We start from the raw sequence: 18,581 nt of genomic DNA, 5'->3' as shown, positions 1-18,581 counted from the left end.
CCATAACCGTATAATAGATCAAAGCTAATTACAACCCCCATCCCCCCCCAACAGTAAAAAAACACCCAAAAGGCAAAAACTAATGCCGCCTGCCGCCCCCTCCAAAAAAACAACAAACCTTACAAAAGACAAAAGGGCCAGAGGTCATTGTTGTCTACTTACATTCAGAAAGTTTATATAACAAAGCAATAATTCATTCAAACAATTTATTCCCAGTGACCTTAAACAATATATTCCCAGTGACTTCACACAATATATTCCCAGTGACCCCACACAATATATTCCCAGTGACCTCACACAATACATTCCCAGTGACTTCCCAGAATACATTCCCAGTGACTTCACACAATACATTCCCAGTGACTTCCCACAATACATTCCCAGTGACTTCCCAGTGACTTCACACAATATATTCCCAGTGACCTCACACAATATATTCCCAGTGACTTCACACAATACATTCCCAGTGACCTCACACAATATATTCCCAGTGACCTCACACAATATATTCCCAGTGACTTCACACAATACATTCCCAGTGACCTCACACAATACATTCACAGTGACCTCACACAATATATTCCCAGTGACTTCACACAATTTATTCCCAGTGACCTCACACAATATATTCCCAGTGACCTCACACAATATATTCACAATGACCCTAAACAATATATTCCCAGTGACTTCACAGTGACTTCACACAATACATTCCCAGTGACTTCCCAGTGACGGTACGCAACAACTGACCTCCTCCTGCTGATCCCCTGCGGCCACCTCCACATCTTTGACCACATCGTAGAAGGAGCCCTCGTCTTCATCCTCGCTGTCCACCATGAATCTACAGGACAGAAAAAGACGACGACAAACACTAAACAGGAGAACTTGCACAAGTGCACGCAGCTTTCTTCTAAAAATACAACAACTTCACCTCTGACTGTAGCCACCTTACTTTGCTACATTTTTCCACGAGAAGAGATTATGCCTACTCCAAGAAACCTCCATAAAATGCCATTGGCTTTAGAGAGAAAGAAAACTACTCCATTTCTACATTCTTACTAAATAAAACCACTGGAAAGCAAGAAAAAAATGACACCCTCGTCATACCTTTCCTAATACACTCCCATTCATAGGGCAAAAGCCCGGCACACAAGATCCCCTAGAATTTCTTAGACATATCTGGGAATTGAAAAAAAGCCCCCCCCCAAAGTTCGTGGACAGTTGCTTTGGAAGTGATTATTATAAGCATTAGTACTTTCTCAAACTGAATGAACTAAGGAAAGCAGACAACTTCCTGTAACATTCCACCCAATAAGCAGACAACTATCTGTAAAGTTCCACCCAATAAGCAAGCAGCAGCCACATGTGATAATCCCCTGGATCAATTGCATTACTTTTGATTACGTCTCCCTAAAGATGTTTCCACAGCACACTAACATGCAACCCCGCCCCCCCTCCCACCCCCACCGAGCATTTTCAGATAATACAGGGCGTCTAAAAAAAAAAAGTACCAATCATGGTCATCATGCGACCAATTTCAACAAAACTTGGAACAAATAAGTATAACCGAGGCGACATTAATTTTTTTCCTATGAAGAGTAGATATCTATCAATCTTTGCCTACTTGGTATCTTTCCCTCCAGCTTGTGAGATTCCTTCCTTTTCCTCCTCCTCCTCACTCTCGCCTTCCTCCTCCTCGTCATCGTCCTCACTTTCACTGTCAGAATCCTCGTCACTCTCGTTGCCGGCAGCTTTTGCCTCAGCACCTGAGACTGGCTGAGCTTTCCGCTTCTTCGCGACAGGAAGTCGTGGAGCCTGGACTAGACCCAACGATCTGAAATAAATTATTTTCCAATCTGGTTATCAATGCAAAATAATTTGTTCAAATTTTTCCTCAATTACACTTACTGCCACACTGACAAGTAACTCTTCTATGAACAAAGGCAAATGGACACAAATACATACCAGACCAAACAAAAAACTAGGAGCTTATTGTACAAAATTGTTATAGATATCAACTAAAAGAAATCAGAGAACAAATCTCAAAACAACGAAAACGGAAGAAGAATTGAGTTGACTGTAAGACCTGTGTGCCGGGTTAGAGAGGAACACTCTTCACTGTTATCTCTTCTCTCTCATCCCACCATCTTCCTCCTGGCTGTGTGCTTCACCCAAATCATTCAGACAGACACCAAGAGTAAAATTTTGACACAAATGGCAGCAACGGTTCTTCCTACTCTACCTCGTAGACCTAACCAACCACGTAAAACACACAAGAATGTTCCCCATCGCAGAATGTCACTCATCATTACAATCATAAAGTAACACTGCCTTAAGTAGTGACCAGCTGACCACACCAACAAACCCTTGTCCTTATGTGGAACAATCTTGTATTACAATTACCATATCACTTTTGGTGTGCCAACAAAAACCTTTCACCTCCGTACCATACTACACACGCCTCCACTGACCCCCCCCCCCCCTCCCCATTCCAACCTTTGCCATTACAGTTTGTGCTTAAGAGATGACAATAGATTCTCCACACTACTGTTGCTGCAGCAGTCCTAATATGTCAGGGGGAAAGTGAACCAGAAGACAGAGACAACAGAGGGACGGGAAGGAAGTAAAAACAACCAGTTGTGCTTTTTTTCACCAGCGTCGCTTTAGTGAGAGACAAGACTTACCTGGCAAATGCTTCTTGATCTACAGCTTTGAAGGCGACTGGATCAAGGATGTGCAGAGTCTTCATGGCAGACGTGAAAGCCTGTCGTGACAAGAGCAGGTCAAGAAAACAATCAGACAACCAACAACCAAAGGTATTTCCACATTTATGAAATGGGCATGAATGTTTGAGTAAAAGACAAGATAGAAAAATATCACGTCCAAAACATTTCCATATTTCACCAAACTGTGCGCCATCCCTCAAAAACATTCCCATACTTCACCAAATTTACACACTCCATCCCTCAAAAACATTCCCATACTTCACCAAATTGTACACCATCCCTCAAAAACATTCCCATACTTCACCAAATTGCTACACTCCATCCCTCAAAAACATTCCCATACTTCACCAAATTGCTACACTCCATCCGTTGTAAGTGGAGAGGGAAAAGCATGAGTCAGGAAACACATCAACAAATGTGCACAAGTATAAAAGCATGAGTCAGGAAACACATCAACAAATGTGCACAAGTATAAAAGCATGAGTCAGGAAACACATCAACAAATGTGCACAAGTATAAAAGCATGAGTCAGGAAACACATCAACAAATGTGCACAAGTATAAAAGCATGAGTCAGGAAACACATCAACAAATGTGCACAAGTATAAAAGCATATGTCAAGAAACACATCAACAAATGTGCACCAGTATAAAAGCATATGTCAGGAAACACATCAACAAATGTGCACAAGTATAAAAGCATACAAAATTTTTCCCTCGACACCAAACACTCACCTTCTGGGCATTGGCCTTCATCTCTTGTTCTGAGGCACACAAACTTTCCAACTTTTTGGTCACATCAAACACCTGCTTCTTGTTCACTCTGAAATATACACGCAAAGCGCCGTGAGCAAAGAGTGAAAACGTCACAACAGTGGGAATGGTTTACGTTCTGTCTTCCAACACAACACATACTTTGGGTACTTGGTCGCTCTGCCATTCTCACAACTTTCACAAGACAGATAGTACAGCAGACTGTCACAAGACAAATAGAACAACAGACAAGAAGAGCGAGCCAGTCACTCAACACCTGCCTCTACCAGTCACTCAACACCTGCCTCTACCAGTCACTCAACACCTGCCTCTACCAGTCACTCAACACCTGTCTCTACCAGTCACTCAAGACCTGCCTCTACCAGCCACTCAACACCTGCCTCTACCAGTCACTTTTCAAAGGAAACAAACCATCTACAGGTGGCTACATCAGAATGACAAAGTTTAGACCTGCATGTGAGCCTCAACCAGATTGTCTGAAAATTTTGCGCAACCCCCCCCCCCAAAGCCTTTGTGGGTGTCATAAGGAAGAACATCCAAGTAACGAGCGACCACCCCAACAAATACAATAAAGAAGAGACCTAACCCCACCCCCAAAAAGAACCTGCAACGGGACTCATGTAAAAAGGCCAAAACAAGTCCTAAATTTTTAAAAATTTTAATTTAAAAAACCACACTCCAAAACAAACAAGGAGCATATAGATCTAGATTCTAGATCTATATATGGCTTACATCTACATTGCTATAGGGTTTGATACAATCTCTCTCTCTCTCTCTTCTGGCGCTGTGGCTTCATAAGCGGTCAGCGATGCCGACAGCACGCAGGAACTCAACACTCGCCCGGGGGTCCTTAAAAAGTGCTGAAAGTGGGTTACTGAAATGTCCCAGCAGACGGGTTCTAGCACGATAGCTGGCGGGACACCTCAGGAACACATGGTCCATAGTTTCGTCCTCCTCCTTGCAGGCTCGACAGGACGGATCTGGGTTGTCTGCTGGCGCAATTTTGTGGAGATATGATCTCAGTTTGGGCGATTTTCCACCAGTTCTCATTTGATAGAGAAGCCGGCGGTCCTGTCGTCTGAGCGAGGCCTCAAGCTGGAATGACGGCGGCTGGGCAAACGGCAGTTTGGGTTTCGCCTCTCTTTTCCACTTTGCGCGGGTCGATCGATGGATGACGGCTTTAGCTGTCGAGAAATCGATTGGCGTGTCAATCTGGGTAAGCGCTGTTGCTTCTTTGGCGATGCTGTCAACTTCCTCGTTCCCAGCCAGTCCGGCGTGGCCTGGAATCCACTGTAAGTGGATGGAACATTCAGAGCGTTGACAGAGGGTGTGCAGATGTTGCCAGATTGAGCAGGCCACCTTTTCCGATTGGTTGGTAGGGCCGTATGAGAGGCGCATGACTGCTGATCTAGAATCAGTGTATACATGGATGCGTGCACTGTTCGGAAGGTTGCCTGCTGTATGTAGTGCCACAAGCATGTCAAGCGCTGTGTCGAGAGCTACAAGCTCGGCCCTGTAGCTGGAACAATACCGGCCCGCAGGTACACGTTGGTCGAGTTCGGTATCGCCGGTCTTGATCAGTATTCCACTTCCTCCATACTCAGTACCGTGCTCAGCTGAACCGTCAGTCCAGACTTCTACATCGGGCAGGGGGAGCGAACGAATTGTAGCCTCTGCTGCTGCTTTCCTGACAGCTGGTTCATTAGCACGTTTGCAGTCGGCGACAAGATCGGTGCTAAAAGTCACGTTGTATGATGCAGCCTTCCACGGTTGTGTGGGGGGTAAAACAACCAGCTCCTCACGTGGGTACGTATCCAGTTCAGTTTCGGCTACGAGGTTCTGGGCATGCTTTCTCCAGTTCGACTTGCCTGTCCGCGTGGGCACTGATTTTGTTGCGGAGGCTTTGCGTTGGTTCGTTGTAGGCAGACGCATGGACTTCTCGAATGAGATGGCAGTCAAGGCATCAGCTCTATGCCTTAGTGGTAAAATGTCTGCTTCGATGAGGAGGCTGTCCACACGAGTATCCCTTGAGCAGCCTGTGATGATTCTTGCTGCTTCATTCTGCTTTCTTTCCAGTTTCTGCAGATTGGAGGGTTTGGCAAGAGGCATGTAGGCAGGGGCACAATAGTCGATAGCTGACCGACAAGTAGCATAATATATAGGCTTTATGCATTCCCTGGAGGCACCCCAGGTGGTGCCTGTAAGGGCTTTCAATGGTCGAAGTCTGCTGGACAGTTTTAACTCAAGGTTTTGGATGTGGGCGTTGGAGGATAGAGTACGATCAAGTGTAACCCCAAGTAAGGTGGGGTTGGAGTTGAAGGTGATGGGGGCGCCTTTGAGTGAGAGTGTTGGTTTTCGCTTGGCCTCGTGGGTGCTGGTGGTGAAGAGGGTGCACTCTGTTTTCTCCGTACTGATCTCCATCTTGTTTTGCTTTGCCCACTGCTCAAGTATGTTTATGGCTGCTTGGACACTGTTTTCAGCCTGATTTATGTCTTCGTTGGTGGCGTATATTGTATAGTCATCAGCATAGAGTCCCGTCTTCACGGTTTCAGGCAGGCCTGCTTCAATATCATCGATGAAGACAAGGAACAGTGTGGGGGACAGGACACTGCCTTGGGGGACTCCCTGCTCGAAACGGCGAAGCCTGCTTGTTGCGTTGCCGTGCTCGACGCAGGCGTATCTGTCTCTGAGGAACGAACCTATCCATTGGGTGATGCGGCTGGGAGTAGATTTCTCAATCATCTTCTCCATTAACCTCGTGCGCCATACCTTGTCAAAGGCACGCGAGAAGTCCACGAGGGCCAGCACAGTTCGTTTCATTTTGGGACGAGCCTGGAATCCATCGGAGATATGTTGTGTTAGACACAGGACTTGGTCTTCAGTAGACCGTAACTTGCGGAAGCCCGATTGGTTGTTGCTCAGCAAGTTGTTACTCTCCAGAAAGAACATCAGGCGGTTCTTGACGAGGGTCTCCATCAGCTTAGCAAGGCAGCTGGTGAGACTGATGGGGCGGTAGGACCCAATCTTTCCTGCAGGCTTATTCTTCTTGGGTATTGGTATGATTTTGGCACGTCGCCAGCTGTTTGGGACAATGGCCATTTCCCATGATAGGTTGAAAAGACGGAGCAGGGCAGAGTTTGCGATGGGTCCGAGGTGTTTGATCATCTCATTGGTTACACCATCAAGCCCGGGAGATTTGCCGTTTTTCAGCTTTCCTATACAAACTGTCAGTTCAGCCATGGTGAGGAGAGAATCATAGCCTGTGTTCTGGTCAATAGGGAGGAGTTTAAGCTTTTCATTAAGCTGGTAGTGCCGGTGTTTGTCTGCCTTGTCGAGTTTTAGGCGGCTGACTGAGGCGTATTCACGGCAAAAGGCTTCAGCCTTGCTTCTATCTCCTTTTAGGGTTTTATTGTTTTCTGTGAGTGCACTGCCGGTGGAGGGGGTTTTCTTGCCTGAGATGGCATTTATGACTCGGAAGACTTGTTGAGGGTCAGTCGAGAGGGACATCTCTGAGGTAAAGTTGCGCCAACAGTCGCGCTTCATCTCGTTTAGGCGGGATGTGGTTCTTTTAGACGCCTCTTGGTAGTTTCCAATGTCTTCTCGTGTTTTGGTTGCCATGGCTTTTTTCCTCAATTGCACTTTTTCTTCTATCAGTTTGTCCGCTTCCTCATTCCAGAAGGGTTTAGGAAGTTTACGAGCGCCCTTAGGGATACTTTGTTTGGCTGCTTTTAAAATGGCCTCAGTTAGGCACGTGTTTAATTTTGTGGCGTCCGTCATGTTAGGCATGTCATTTGCTAAAGTCTCTGTTTCCATGTGGGCATTGAACAACGACCAGTCAGCCTTCTTGAAGGACCATTTGGCTTTGCTCCTACGGGTGGGGGCAGAGTGTCTACAGAGTTTGATTTTGATGGCTTTGTGATACAAAGATGTTTGATACAATAACAATAGAATTGGAATATAATATGAATCCTTCATATAGATCTATCTAGATCTAGAAATCTAGTAATCTAAATAAATCTAGATCTAGATCTTGTAGAACAAGCAAATAGGAATAGGCCTTGAACTAGAAATCCGCATCCGATTCCGAACAGAGGGACTCAGCTGAGTCTAGGTTCTAGATCTAGATATCTAGATCTAGATTCTAGATCTTTACTAAATAAATAAACAATTCACGCACCTGATGAAATGCTTATTTTTACCAATATAAAGATTACAGCACAACCTATGATAGGGTTTGACACAATAGAATTGGAATATGAATCCTCCATTGAGGTCTATAATGATCTATATAAATCTAGATCTAGATCTAGATATCTAGATCTAGATTCTATTAGAACAAGAGAGTCGGACTTGAATGAATCCACACGATCTGAACAATTGAATTAGTCAACAAACGAAATTCAAAATGGCCGCTCGAGCACGAAACTGAAAGTAGATAATTTAAGTTGTCGTCCTTTTTCGTATTCGCATTTCTATTTAGGTTCCGACAATTATGTCGGAAACGCCGACGTCGGCAGTCGGCGGTGCGCGCGTCGGCGGTCGGCACGAAAACGAAAGTGCCGACGAAGCCGACGGGAGAAAAAGGGGGACGCTGGCAGTCGGCCAAGCCTCGCACTACGCACATTGACTGATAGTGATACAGGCGGGCCTAGCGATAGCATCGGCCGGTTCGCGGGTCGTGTCGCGATTGTCGGATTTCAGACGATTGTCGGCAAACATGCAGGTCTAAAAGTTCTATCAGACATTTTCGCCCGTTCTGCGTTACTACGACCATGAGGTCAGATACCAAATGTTCTGTCAACTCTATCAAAATAGCCAGATTATTTGAAGACGTTATCAAGATATACAAAGAATTCCATTAGAAAAATCTTGACAAATTGTGAAACTCTAAATTCTGACGCCAAGTTTCTCAAAACTAGGTACTGAGCGGATAAAACTTTGTAATACGGAGGTAGCGAAGCGCTAGGCTTTAATCGCTCAGTCGCAAGGCTTTAATTGCTCAGTCGCTATGCTTTAATCGCTCAGTCGCTAGGCTTTAATCGCTCAGTCGCTAGGCTTTAATCGCTCATTCGCTAGGCTTTAATCGCTCAGTCGTTATGCTTTAATCGCTCAGTCGCTAGGCTTTAATCGCTCAGTCGCTAGGCTTTAATCGCTCAGTCGCTAGGCTTTAATCGCTCAGTCGCTAGGCTTTAATCGCTCAGTCACAGCAAATCAAGAGCAATCCAATCCTTTCCGAATGGAGAATGAAACGATCTCGTAGATAGAAAAAAAAGGCAAAGTGTGGAAGAGATCAGACAAGATCAAACAGCAAGTGCCAAGAGTCACTGACCTCAGTTTCTTGATTGGGATCTTCCGTTTTGCCAGATTTTCCACCAAATGTTTTTCCTCTGAGGGTAGCAAGAACATGAGAGCTTGTCCCGACTTCTCATATCTGTGGGCGAGAAATTCACACACGTTAATAACGTCAACATCAAGATATTTGTCCTATGCCTTGATCCAGTTCAACACTACACTTGCTTCATAAAAAAACATTAACACTATACTTGCTGTATAAAAACATGAACACTGTACTTGACGTATAAAAACATCAATACTACACTTGTGATATAAAAACATCAATTTACATTTGTCATATAAAAACATCAATACAACATTAGTCATTTAAAAACATCAATCTACATTTGTTATATAAAAACATCAATACAACATTTGTCATATAAAAACAACCTAGTGCACTTTTCATAAAACTACAGTGCACAAACTAGTGCACTTCTCACAAACCTACAGTGCACACTCTGGTGCACATCTCACAAACCTGGCTGTGCGGCCCACTCTGTGGATGTAGGTATCCACATTCTCCGGCTTATCCACTTGAAGCACCCAGCTGACAGAAGGGAAATCTACGGATAAGAAAATCTATTTTAGAAATTTCATCCCAATAAACTTCTGAGGGCAGACAACACATGATTACAATATTTCTTTGCGACAAAGTTTGCCCAGAGACAAATCAAGTTTTAGAAATTCCTAAATAGATATGGCAATATTTACTCACTGTTCAAACATGTTTTCGCCCATAGCAAGAGCTTACCCAAGCCCATAGCAAAACACTTACCCAAGCCGATAGAAAGCTCATAGAAAAAACTTACCAAGAACTTACCCAAGCCAATAGCAAGAAATTACCAAAGCTAATAGATAAAAACTTACCCAAGCCACGCGAAGCCACATCTGTGGCCAGTAGGATGGCGTGTTGCTTGTTTGTGAACGCGTTGTACACGATCATCCTCTGGTTCTGCTTCATGTGTCCGTGCAAGCACAGCACTGTCAGCCCAGGCTGCATCTTCTTGAACACTTGGAACAAGTAGCGAACCTGTACACATTTGGACCAGGAAAATGAACACTTGGAGCGAACCTCAACAGGTTTTGATAAGGAAAAAATTACACGCACATAAATGGTCAGTGGCATCACACAACACTTGTAAAAAAAATTACATACACGCACACACACTTGCCAACACACACAGGAATAATCATTGGATGAACATTTTAAATAATGTTATTCTTGCACACATGTCAACAGCTAAATGGCTCACATTGATAACAGTCTGAAGAAAGTTCTTTACCTATTAGTTCTCGCTGTTTAAAAAAAACAAAAAACGTTCATTTCTAACAATGTTTGATATTCCGAATTTAATGGGTGGTTGGTGTCCGCAACGGTACTCTTTGCTACTTTCACAAGATTGATGTTGTAAAGCTCAGTCAAAGAGAGGAGTGAACTATAAACAACTTTGGCCACTTTCCATATAGCTCTGTCCAGCCAAAAATAGGTTTCATAATACAAAGTTCAAATACATTCTTTATTTTGTAACAGCACAAAAGCATCAGAATACGACACACTACAGAGTACGACATTTATAAACACCTGCTACATAAAAGTAACACTGATGAAGGGTGTGCATATAGCACCATATAGTACCATACCTGTTTACAGCACGACATGAAAGCCAAAATCTTCTGATGTTTATGAGTCATGATGAAGGACCATAGCATGTTGATCTTTCTCTCAGTCTCACAAATGACGTAGCGCTGTGGGGAACACCAGACAGACAAACCATCAACTACTCTGACTGTCCTAACATAACACTGTACAATCAACTATACAAACAGATATATATGTAACATATATATCTGTTTGTATAGTATGTAACTGCTTGGAACAGAAGACACAAACAGAACACCGTCTATCCTCAGAACAAATACAACATTTAAGAAAAAAAAAGAAGAAAAGTGGTATGCCTTGATTTGTCACCAATTTAACTTTTGCCTGTTTTAATACACGTCATTGTTTTAAAAAATGTGCAGTTTTCCACAGCTCAATGGGTGATGATCCAGTCTGGCCTGTAACCTTAGGTAGGTGTGATTTGAGTTTTGGCACCCTTCACGATTGAGTTTGACAGCCATGCTCTTCACCAACAGACACCCACACACATCGTGCTTCCACTTGCACTCTGCCCAAGACACTATCACCGTTGTGCACTCCATGGAGTGGGGAAAGATTTGTATGTTGTCGCTACCATACAGGGGATGAAAGATTGAGTGATTTGTGTAGTCATTTCCATTGACAGAATAAAAAGATTTCATGTCGTAGTCAATATTCATGATCTATCTTTAAGTTTGAGCTCACCTGTTCCAGAGCAGAGGGCGTTGTCTCCTTTGCTTTTTCGTGCACAGAGACGTACACGGGCCGTTTCAGACTCAGTCTGGCCAAGTCTTTGACACTCCTGGCAGAAAGTGGAGAAATATCCCAAAATAGAACAGAACCATCATGGATGTTATAAAAAAAACATCGAGCAATGAACGGTGACTGTCATGTTGAAGTCCTAATTCTTACTTCACACAACGCAAGCTGCAGGTACATGAGAGTCACTGATCACCCGCAAGGGCATCCTACAATTATTTTTTAATGATTCCAATTTCTTTACATGCCCCAGACAAAATTTTTCTTTGAACTGCACTATAACAAGATTAGTTGATCACATGAAGCTACCAGTGTAGCAATCAAACAATGGGTTTGAAGTCACAACAGTCTCCCCCACAGCTTACTTGGTCTGTGTGGCAGAAAACAGCAACGTCTGCCTCTGGGGGGGTAGGGATGAGAGTACGGCATTCATCGTTTCTGCGAAGCCCATGTGCAAGATCTTGTCTGCCTCATCCAAAACTAAGAAGGAAGAAAAAAAAAGAAGTAGATGACATTACTTGTCTCTGAACACTTGTGACAGTAACAGTTCCTCAACGGCAGAGAAAGACCAGTGCACCTGCAAAGGGAAACATTGTTTAAGGGAGATAGAAAAGAAATAAGGATTGCGATGACCTGTGGCTTCTGCTACGGCCGAGGAGACCAATTCTGGCTGGGAATTTTTTTTACACATTTTAAGTATAAAAAAGCTTCATTTCCACTCGAAGTTCTTCGGAGACATTTTCAGGGTGTCTTTGTAGTGCTTTTTAGATGTGCAAACTAACGTTTTTATGAAGACAGCTCAGAATCAAAACATGAGCACTGGCAATGGATATCTAAAAGTGGGAACATCAGCAGACTGGAGCCTGACAATATGTGAGCATGCCTGGAGAAATATGTACCATACCTGTATGCCAGACTGAAGCCTGACAATATGTGAGCGTGCCTGGAGAAATATGTACCATACCTGTATGCCAGACTGAAGCCTGACAATATGTGAGCATGCCTGGAGAAATATGTGCCATAGCTGTATGCCAGACTGAAGCCTGACAATATGTGAGCGTGCCTGGAGAAATATGTACCATACCTGTATGCCAGACTGGAGCCTAGCAATATGTCAAACTACTCCACAAACTACTAACAAATCAAATTTCCTTACACTCTGGTCAAATTTTACCTCAACTATACAGATATCTAACAACCGTCCAAGGACTAACCAACTTCTGTTTTCTTTCCTCTCCAGCATTTTAATTATCACCCACATTTAAAATTCAAATTTTATACAAACTGAAGTCTTCGCAGTGATATCTTTTCAAGCATTGAAGAAAAAATTGCTCTAAAGTTACACAAAAAAATTCTGAGCTCCTTCTACTACTTACAGAACAAAGTCTTTCCTAAGAAAGCTAGATCAGGAAACATGAAACAAGGTAACAGAAATTACTATTATGAATTCTATAATCATAAACTATCATATATGTTTTTACAAATCAAATCAAACACAATCAACAACAAAATGAGCAAGCAAGGCATACCCAATACTTTCAACTCATCGGCTGTAAAGTTTGGCGTCTGCTCTAGGTGCTGCAGGAATCTGCCCGGGGTACAGATGATCACGTTGGTGCTCGTCAGCTTCTTGGCTTCCTCTTTCAGGCCCTAAACACATTGGTCAAAAAAGGTTTTGTTTTTTTAGTAAGAGTTTTTAAAGTTTTAGTAGAGGTTTAACGGCGCTCCCAACTGCATAAGGTAGTAAAAGTTTAACAGCACTTGCAACACAATAAGCTCATATAAGTGCCGAAGATTAGAGGTGTTACAAGCCAGTAACAAACACAAAAAACAAGGAGGAGAGATCAGGACGATAGATGTTTGATAGGAAAGAAGCAGCAAACCACACCAGAACACCCGCCAACCAACCACTAAAAAGTTTTACAGTGTGTGCTTGCATGTACATAAGGCCACATGAGTGTGTCTAAAACTGGCTTAGTGAAAACATTTTTTCAAAGCAAGCCTAGAGCGATGGGTCTAGTAAACAAATCTCAAGTCCGTCAAAACACTGTGAAACACGCATTACAAGAGAACAAGAGAGAAAGCAAAGTATAAACACACACAGTCAACCACAGAAATCAGACAAAAGAAAAAGGTCTCACCATTCCACCCGTGACTAATCCAAACGAGAGGTCATGGTGCTTGCCCATTTTCCGGAGCATGTCAAACGACTGATAGGCCAGTTCTCTAGTAGGGGACATAATCAGCGCAGCGAGGCCAAACCCAGGAGTGTAGCGCTGTCTGAACAGTAGCTCCAGAACCTGCGACCAGGGGGAACAAATACAATCACAATCATAGAAATGACCCAACCCTGTATGTCAAACCATCAAGCTTCTGACTTTTCTTTTCACGCAAACCAATGACATATCAGTACAGGGAGAGAGTAAGTAAGTAAACCTTTAACCCTTGACATATCAGTACAGGGAGAGAGTGAGTAAGTAAACCTTTAACCCTTGACATATCAGTACAGGGAGAAAGTAAGTAAGTAAACCTTTAACCCTTGACATATCAGTACATACAGGGAGAGAGTAAGTAAACCTTTAACCCTTGACATATCAGTACAGGGAGAGAGTGAGTAAGTAAACCTTTAACCCTTGACATATCAGTACAGGGAGTAAGTAAGTAAGTAAACCTTTAACCCTTGACATATCAGTACAGGGAGAGAGTAAGTAACCCTTGAACTTGTCCTGCTCAGCTTTTGTAGCCATCCACTGGACGTAACACTTTGACGTGTGGATCTTTTATACAACTGTTTCACCACAAACATCTACAACAAACATGTACAGCTACACGACAGTAAAACTTGTTACCGCATCCGATCCGGACATTGGGGATTGCCTTGTTCGTGACAGTACAGTAACCAAAAGAAAACACAGCTAAAGAAAGATGATGTACTACCACCAGGAGAAATGCCAAATAAAGCGATACATCAATAATAATAGATAGCATTTGTATAGCGCAAATCCCTGCTCAACAGCAAGCTCTATGCGCTTCACAATCTATACTATTACCCCAGCAGACCTGAAAGCATAGTGAAACAACCTCAACTTCCTGGGAAGCATACAGTGCAAGCAGCCATTTATAGGCGCTAAAACACTAACATACTGACAAGATCTTTCGCTGTCTATGGCCGGGTACCCATTTCCACCTGGGTGAAGTGAGGAAAATTCGTGTAAAGTGCCTTTCCCAAGGACACAACGTCGGGCCCGTGGCTCGAACCCCCGACCCCGCAACCTCACGATTATGAGTCCGGTAGCCTAACCACTAGGCCACCGATGCCACAATAATCAATAACTTCAAAATATATCTGCAACAATGTTTCCCTGTCTATGTGTGTCAACAATTCAGTATATATACAAGACCAGATGCTATTCTGTTTGTAAATCAAAGTCTACTTTTCGGGAAAAAAGCTCTGATCCTTGGATAAATCAGACCTCTCAAAAACTATCAGACGTGGCCACGTGCTGGGTCGGACACCACTGAAGCTATTTCTCCACATTTCACAGCACATTATTCAGAAAACGCTTTAACTTTTGCTTTCAACTAAACAAAAGTAAAGATCTGTGGTATTTACAAATGGTAAGAAGGGAAAATCTGACAAGATGTGACATTGTCCCAAATTTGTTAACAACATAATGACAAAACAGGAGCTCAATGTGAGTCAACATTGCTCCCACCACAACGGAGGAAATGTTGCCATGCCTGTTTTCTGACTGACAAATCAGAGTCATTAGTCCCTACAGTCACCTATTGAGTTAGCAAATATATTATACAATAATCAGCATAGACAAACAACTACAGATATAAAATTCACAGCTTTGGGAATTCCAAGCCGTAGTCTGAACTCGATGAGTTTGACTCACCGGGATGAGGAAAGCCAAAGTTTTTCCTGAGCCCGTCTTGGCAGCTCCCAGTATGTCATGACCTTTCAAGGCAAACAGGAGGGACTCCCTTTGAATTTCTGTCGGGGTGACGAATTTCTGCTCAGATAATCCTGCAGTCAGAGAAACAGAACAAGTAGATGAGCTTCCCATATTGCAGGCACAAAGTAAGAGATTCAACAAAAATGTAGACAAGGCATTCGCAGCTAATTGGGAAGAGCTGGCTTCGGCAATTTTGTAGTTTCGTTCGTTAAAGTCTAGAGTAGGGGGGTTACAGGGGCCTGACCTAATAAAATTATGGAGGGGGGTCCCCCTCCCCCCCCCCTGAATTTTACCATAATTTGATGTTTTGCAGTTAAGTTGCATCCGTGTTCTTTGTGTTGCCTATTTGGTTATCAAGACTTCCGGATTTCTTCTCAGGATGTAAACAAATGGATCGTGGACTTAAACGAACGGAACTACAAGATCACCCTGGCTTCTCACATAAGACATGAAACTTTAAACAACATCTATCATCAAGAGACATCTTGCAATACTCAATCACGATACTTCATAAAATAGATTTCCTAAGACAGAAAAGAATTCATGCCTTTAGCATGTAATGGTGAACACCCGAACCACTACACTATGACACTGGTCTTACTGCTTTTAAAGAGCTTCAATTCTTCAATAAAACTTCACCAAATTATAACTTTTATAAGAGCCTGATTGTGTTAAGTCATTTATAAGCCCCTTTCAGGATAATAAAAGATCTGCAAATCCAACATACAACTAAAAGAATAAGCAGCAAAAGAAAACAAAATGAAAATTGTTTGGGAATTCCCAAAATGGCCTTGATTACTCGTCTCCGTAAATCGACCTCCCAAATCTGAGTGAGCAAAAAAAAACAACCTGAAACAAAAACAACAACAAAGTTCCGTTCATGTACCTGTGAGGGTTTTCTTTGACAGTGGAAAATCTGCAAATGTCATACTGCTTGAGGGCTTCAACTCCTGGAAAGATAAGGAAACTGGATAAAACTACAATTAAACTTATACCCTAACAACACAAACTTCACTAGACCATGGTGATTACATTCCTGAGAGTGCCTGATCTGTGACTCAACAGGTAGTTCAATGATCACAAATTTTCAGTTTGGTCGATCAGAGGCTCTTGTCCAGGTTTTTATGCAATCATGATCTGAAATTCCGGATCTTAGCCAAATGTAGTCCTTCATAGCAGGATCTTAGGGGTGACTTTTGTGTTGTAAAAATCCTGTTTTCATACAACAGCAGAATCTTTAAGCGAACCGGGATCATGAGCGGTGGAATCTTAGGCAGAGACTACTGCGTGAATTTATCACAGCAGAGACAGTGACAGATGGTGGCCTGCAGTGGCAAGGAGTTGGGGAACTGGCACCAAAAGACAGACACAGCCATGGACATGATGAGAAGCAAAAAGCGCAGCTTTCAATTGCTGTCCTTATTGTTTTCTCCACATTGATAGGAGAAGGCTATCTTGTGAGTCTATTTCACCATCAGATCCTCCATTGTCACCAAAGATATAGGATCTAATTTATCTAAATTCTAAAGGCCGGCCCTATTTCTCCTAACGCTCGGGGAAAATAAACTTGAACTCTATTTCTCTGAACTTTTTCCGTTCTCGAAATTTGTTTTGTGAATGGAGTGGCCCGAGTGTGTGTGTGTGTGTAGTGAGCGCCCGCGCATTAATGTCATTTAACGTGTGTATAAGGTGTAAGGGGCGTGAAGGGATTTTTTTTTTGTTTACATGGATTAGTTTTTGCTTTAAGGGTGACTAAATTCTAAATAGGTTACTGACAAAGTTGAGCAGTCTTGTTTTCTCGCAGTACCTTTTAAAGGCAATTTCAAATGAAGTATAGCCAGGGAACGTTACCCGAACCACAATTGAAGATCTGAATATTCAGACATTTAAAAATCTCTAGCTCTAGAAATTGAATTCGAGGCAAAAAATGTTTCTTCCCAGTCCTCGTAGAAAGGCAGAATGAAAGATGACACCTAAATCTCGCAAGGCCTCTCGAGAACAGAAACCGTTCAGAGAAATAAAGGTCAAGTTTATTTTCCCGAGCGTTCTGAGAAATAGTCACTTCATTCATTATCTAAATCATTGCAGTTTTAACTAGAATCTAAATCTAGATCTAATCTAGAATCCAAATCTAATATCTTAATAAAATGGGTAAATTTTTACTTTTACTCCCGTGTGGAAATCGAAAGTAACTGTATACTTTATCTGACTGGAATGGGTTAGGCTTAGGACTAGGTTAGGGTTGAAGGTAGAGATAATGTAAGGGTAGGCGTAGAGAACTTGGTGCTTTTTCGGTAGTTCCCACCCCCCTTATTTGAGCCTAGAGGTGCTTTTTCGGTAATCTACATCATGTTGTTAGGTTTGATATCTCTGCGCGGTGAGCTAAGATATCAAACCTAACAAGTTGTCAAATTATGGTTAAATTCAGGGGGGCAAACCCATTACTCTTGAGGCCAAAACCGGCGAATAACAATTGCGGGGTGGGAACTACCGAAAAAGCGCCGAGAACTCTGTCTTCAGACCAACGGCAGAGACTACATCATACTGTATGATACTAGATCTAGATCTACGTCTGTAAGAGTACACGTACCTCTTTTTCTTCATCAAAATTGGGCCATAGTTTTGAACTTAGGGCTTCAATTTCAGCATCATCCGTAACCTTCTTCTGTTTTTTCCTTTTTTCCTGTATTTTGTTAAACTGCCTCTTCTTCGGCAAAGCCGTCTTATCCTTTCGGGAACTAAATTTCTGCATTTTCGCCTTCATTGTGACAGCAAAGTCTTCAACACTTTTTTTTGGTCAGCAATATGAATAATGATAGTTCAGTAGATCTATCAGTGTCGGCTTATTATCCGGTATGGAATAAACCAGACAAACCACACACGGAACACGCTCAACACTTCAACACCACAACAACAGCGAGGCATGGGATTGAGAGAACGAAAGTACAAAGATCGATCTCTGATAATAAAAAAGAATAGTTCGATACCGATGCTAAATTATGTTTTAATAGTATTGAAATTGATTTCGTATGACCTAGTAAGTATGATATAGTTAGTAAAGTAAACGTATATTTTTGTTTCTCTGAGGCCTACTTTTACAATAGCCATTATTTGTACTGAAATTAAGTGATGACAGAGGTGTTTTTCACATCTATCAGTCGGTATTCGCACTACATATTTATTCCAAATACGTATCGATCTTTCATCCTTGCAATGAGTATTAGATCTACGAGAGTAGGCTCCCCTGCTGACGTCATGTTTGTACAAAGTGGCCAGTCTGGCCAGTGGCCAGATTTCAGTTAAAGCCAATGTCGATGAGATGAATGAGGGTGGGATAAATTCGCGTATTAAGAGTACAGACGAACTTAAAGCGTCCAGAGGGACTC

The 18,581-nt window shown here is 42.6% G+C and overlaps 1 protein-coding gene across 1 annotated transcript in view; it reads right to left on the bottom strand.

Moving 5' to 3' along the window:
• Positions 1–18,329, bottom strand: part of LOC101862219 (probable ATP-dependent RNA helicase DDX10) — a gene marked incomplete at its 3' end in the record, with an annotated part of 24,089 nt that extends 5,760 nt beyond the window's left edge. The window contains 15 exon segments of the mRNA XM_005109224.3: positions 751–841; positions 1,625–1,834; positions 2,685–2,764; positions 3,460–3,547; positions 8,828–8,929; positions 9,314–9,398; positions 9,703–9,865; positions 10,477–10,581; positions 11,180–11,276; positions 11,599–11,713; positions 12,763–12,883; positions 13,375–13,533; positions 15,136–15,266; positions 16,082–16,145; positions 17,786–18,329. Coding sequence (XP_005109281.2) covers positions 751–841; positions 1,625–1,834; positions 2,685–2,764; positions 3,460–3,547; positions 8,828–8,929; positions 9,314–9,398; positions 9,703–9,865; positions 10,477–10,581; positions 11,180–11,276; positions 11,599–11,713; positions 12,763–12,883; positions 13,375–13,533; positions 15,136–15,266; positions 16,082–16,145; positions 17,786–17,959 — 1,785 coding nt within the window.
• Between the last annotated feature and the right edge of the window lie 252 nt (positions 18,330–18,581).

Source organism: Aplysia californica, unplaced genomic scaffold, assembly GCF_000002075.1.
Source record: "Aplysia californica isolate F4 #8 unplaced genomic scaffold, AplCal3.0 scaffold00756, whole genome shotgun sequence".
Classification (NCBI taxonomy): Eukaryota; Metazoa; Mollusca; class Gastropoda; order Aplysiida; family Aplysiidae; genus Aplysia; species Aplysia californica.
The sequence above is the reverse complement of the archived record's forward strand: the minus strand, read 5'-3'. Positions and strand labels throughout refer to the sequence as shown.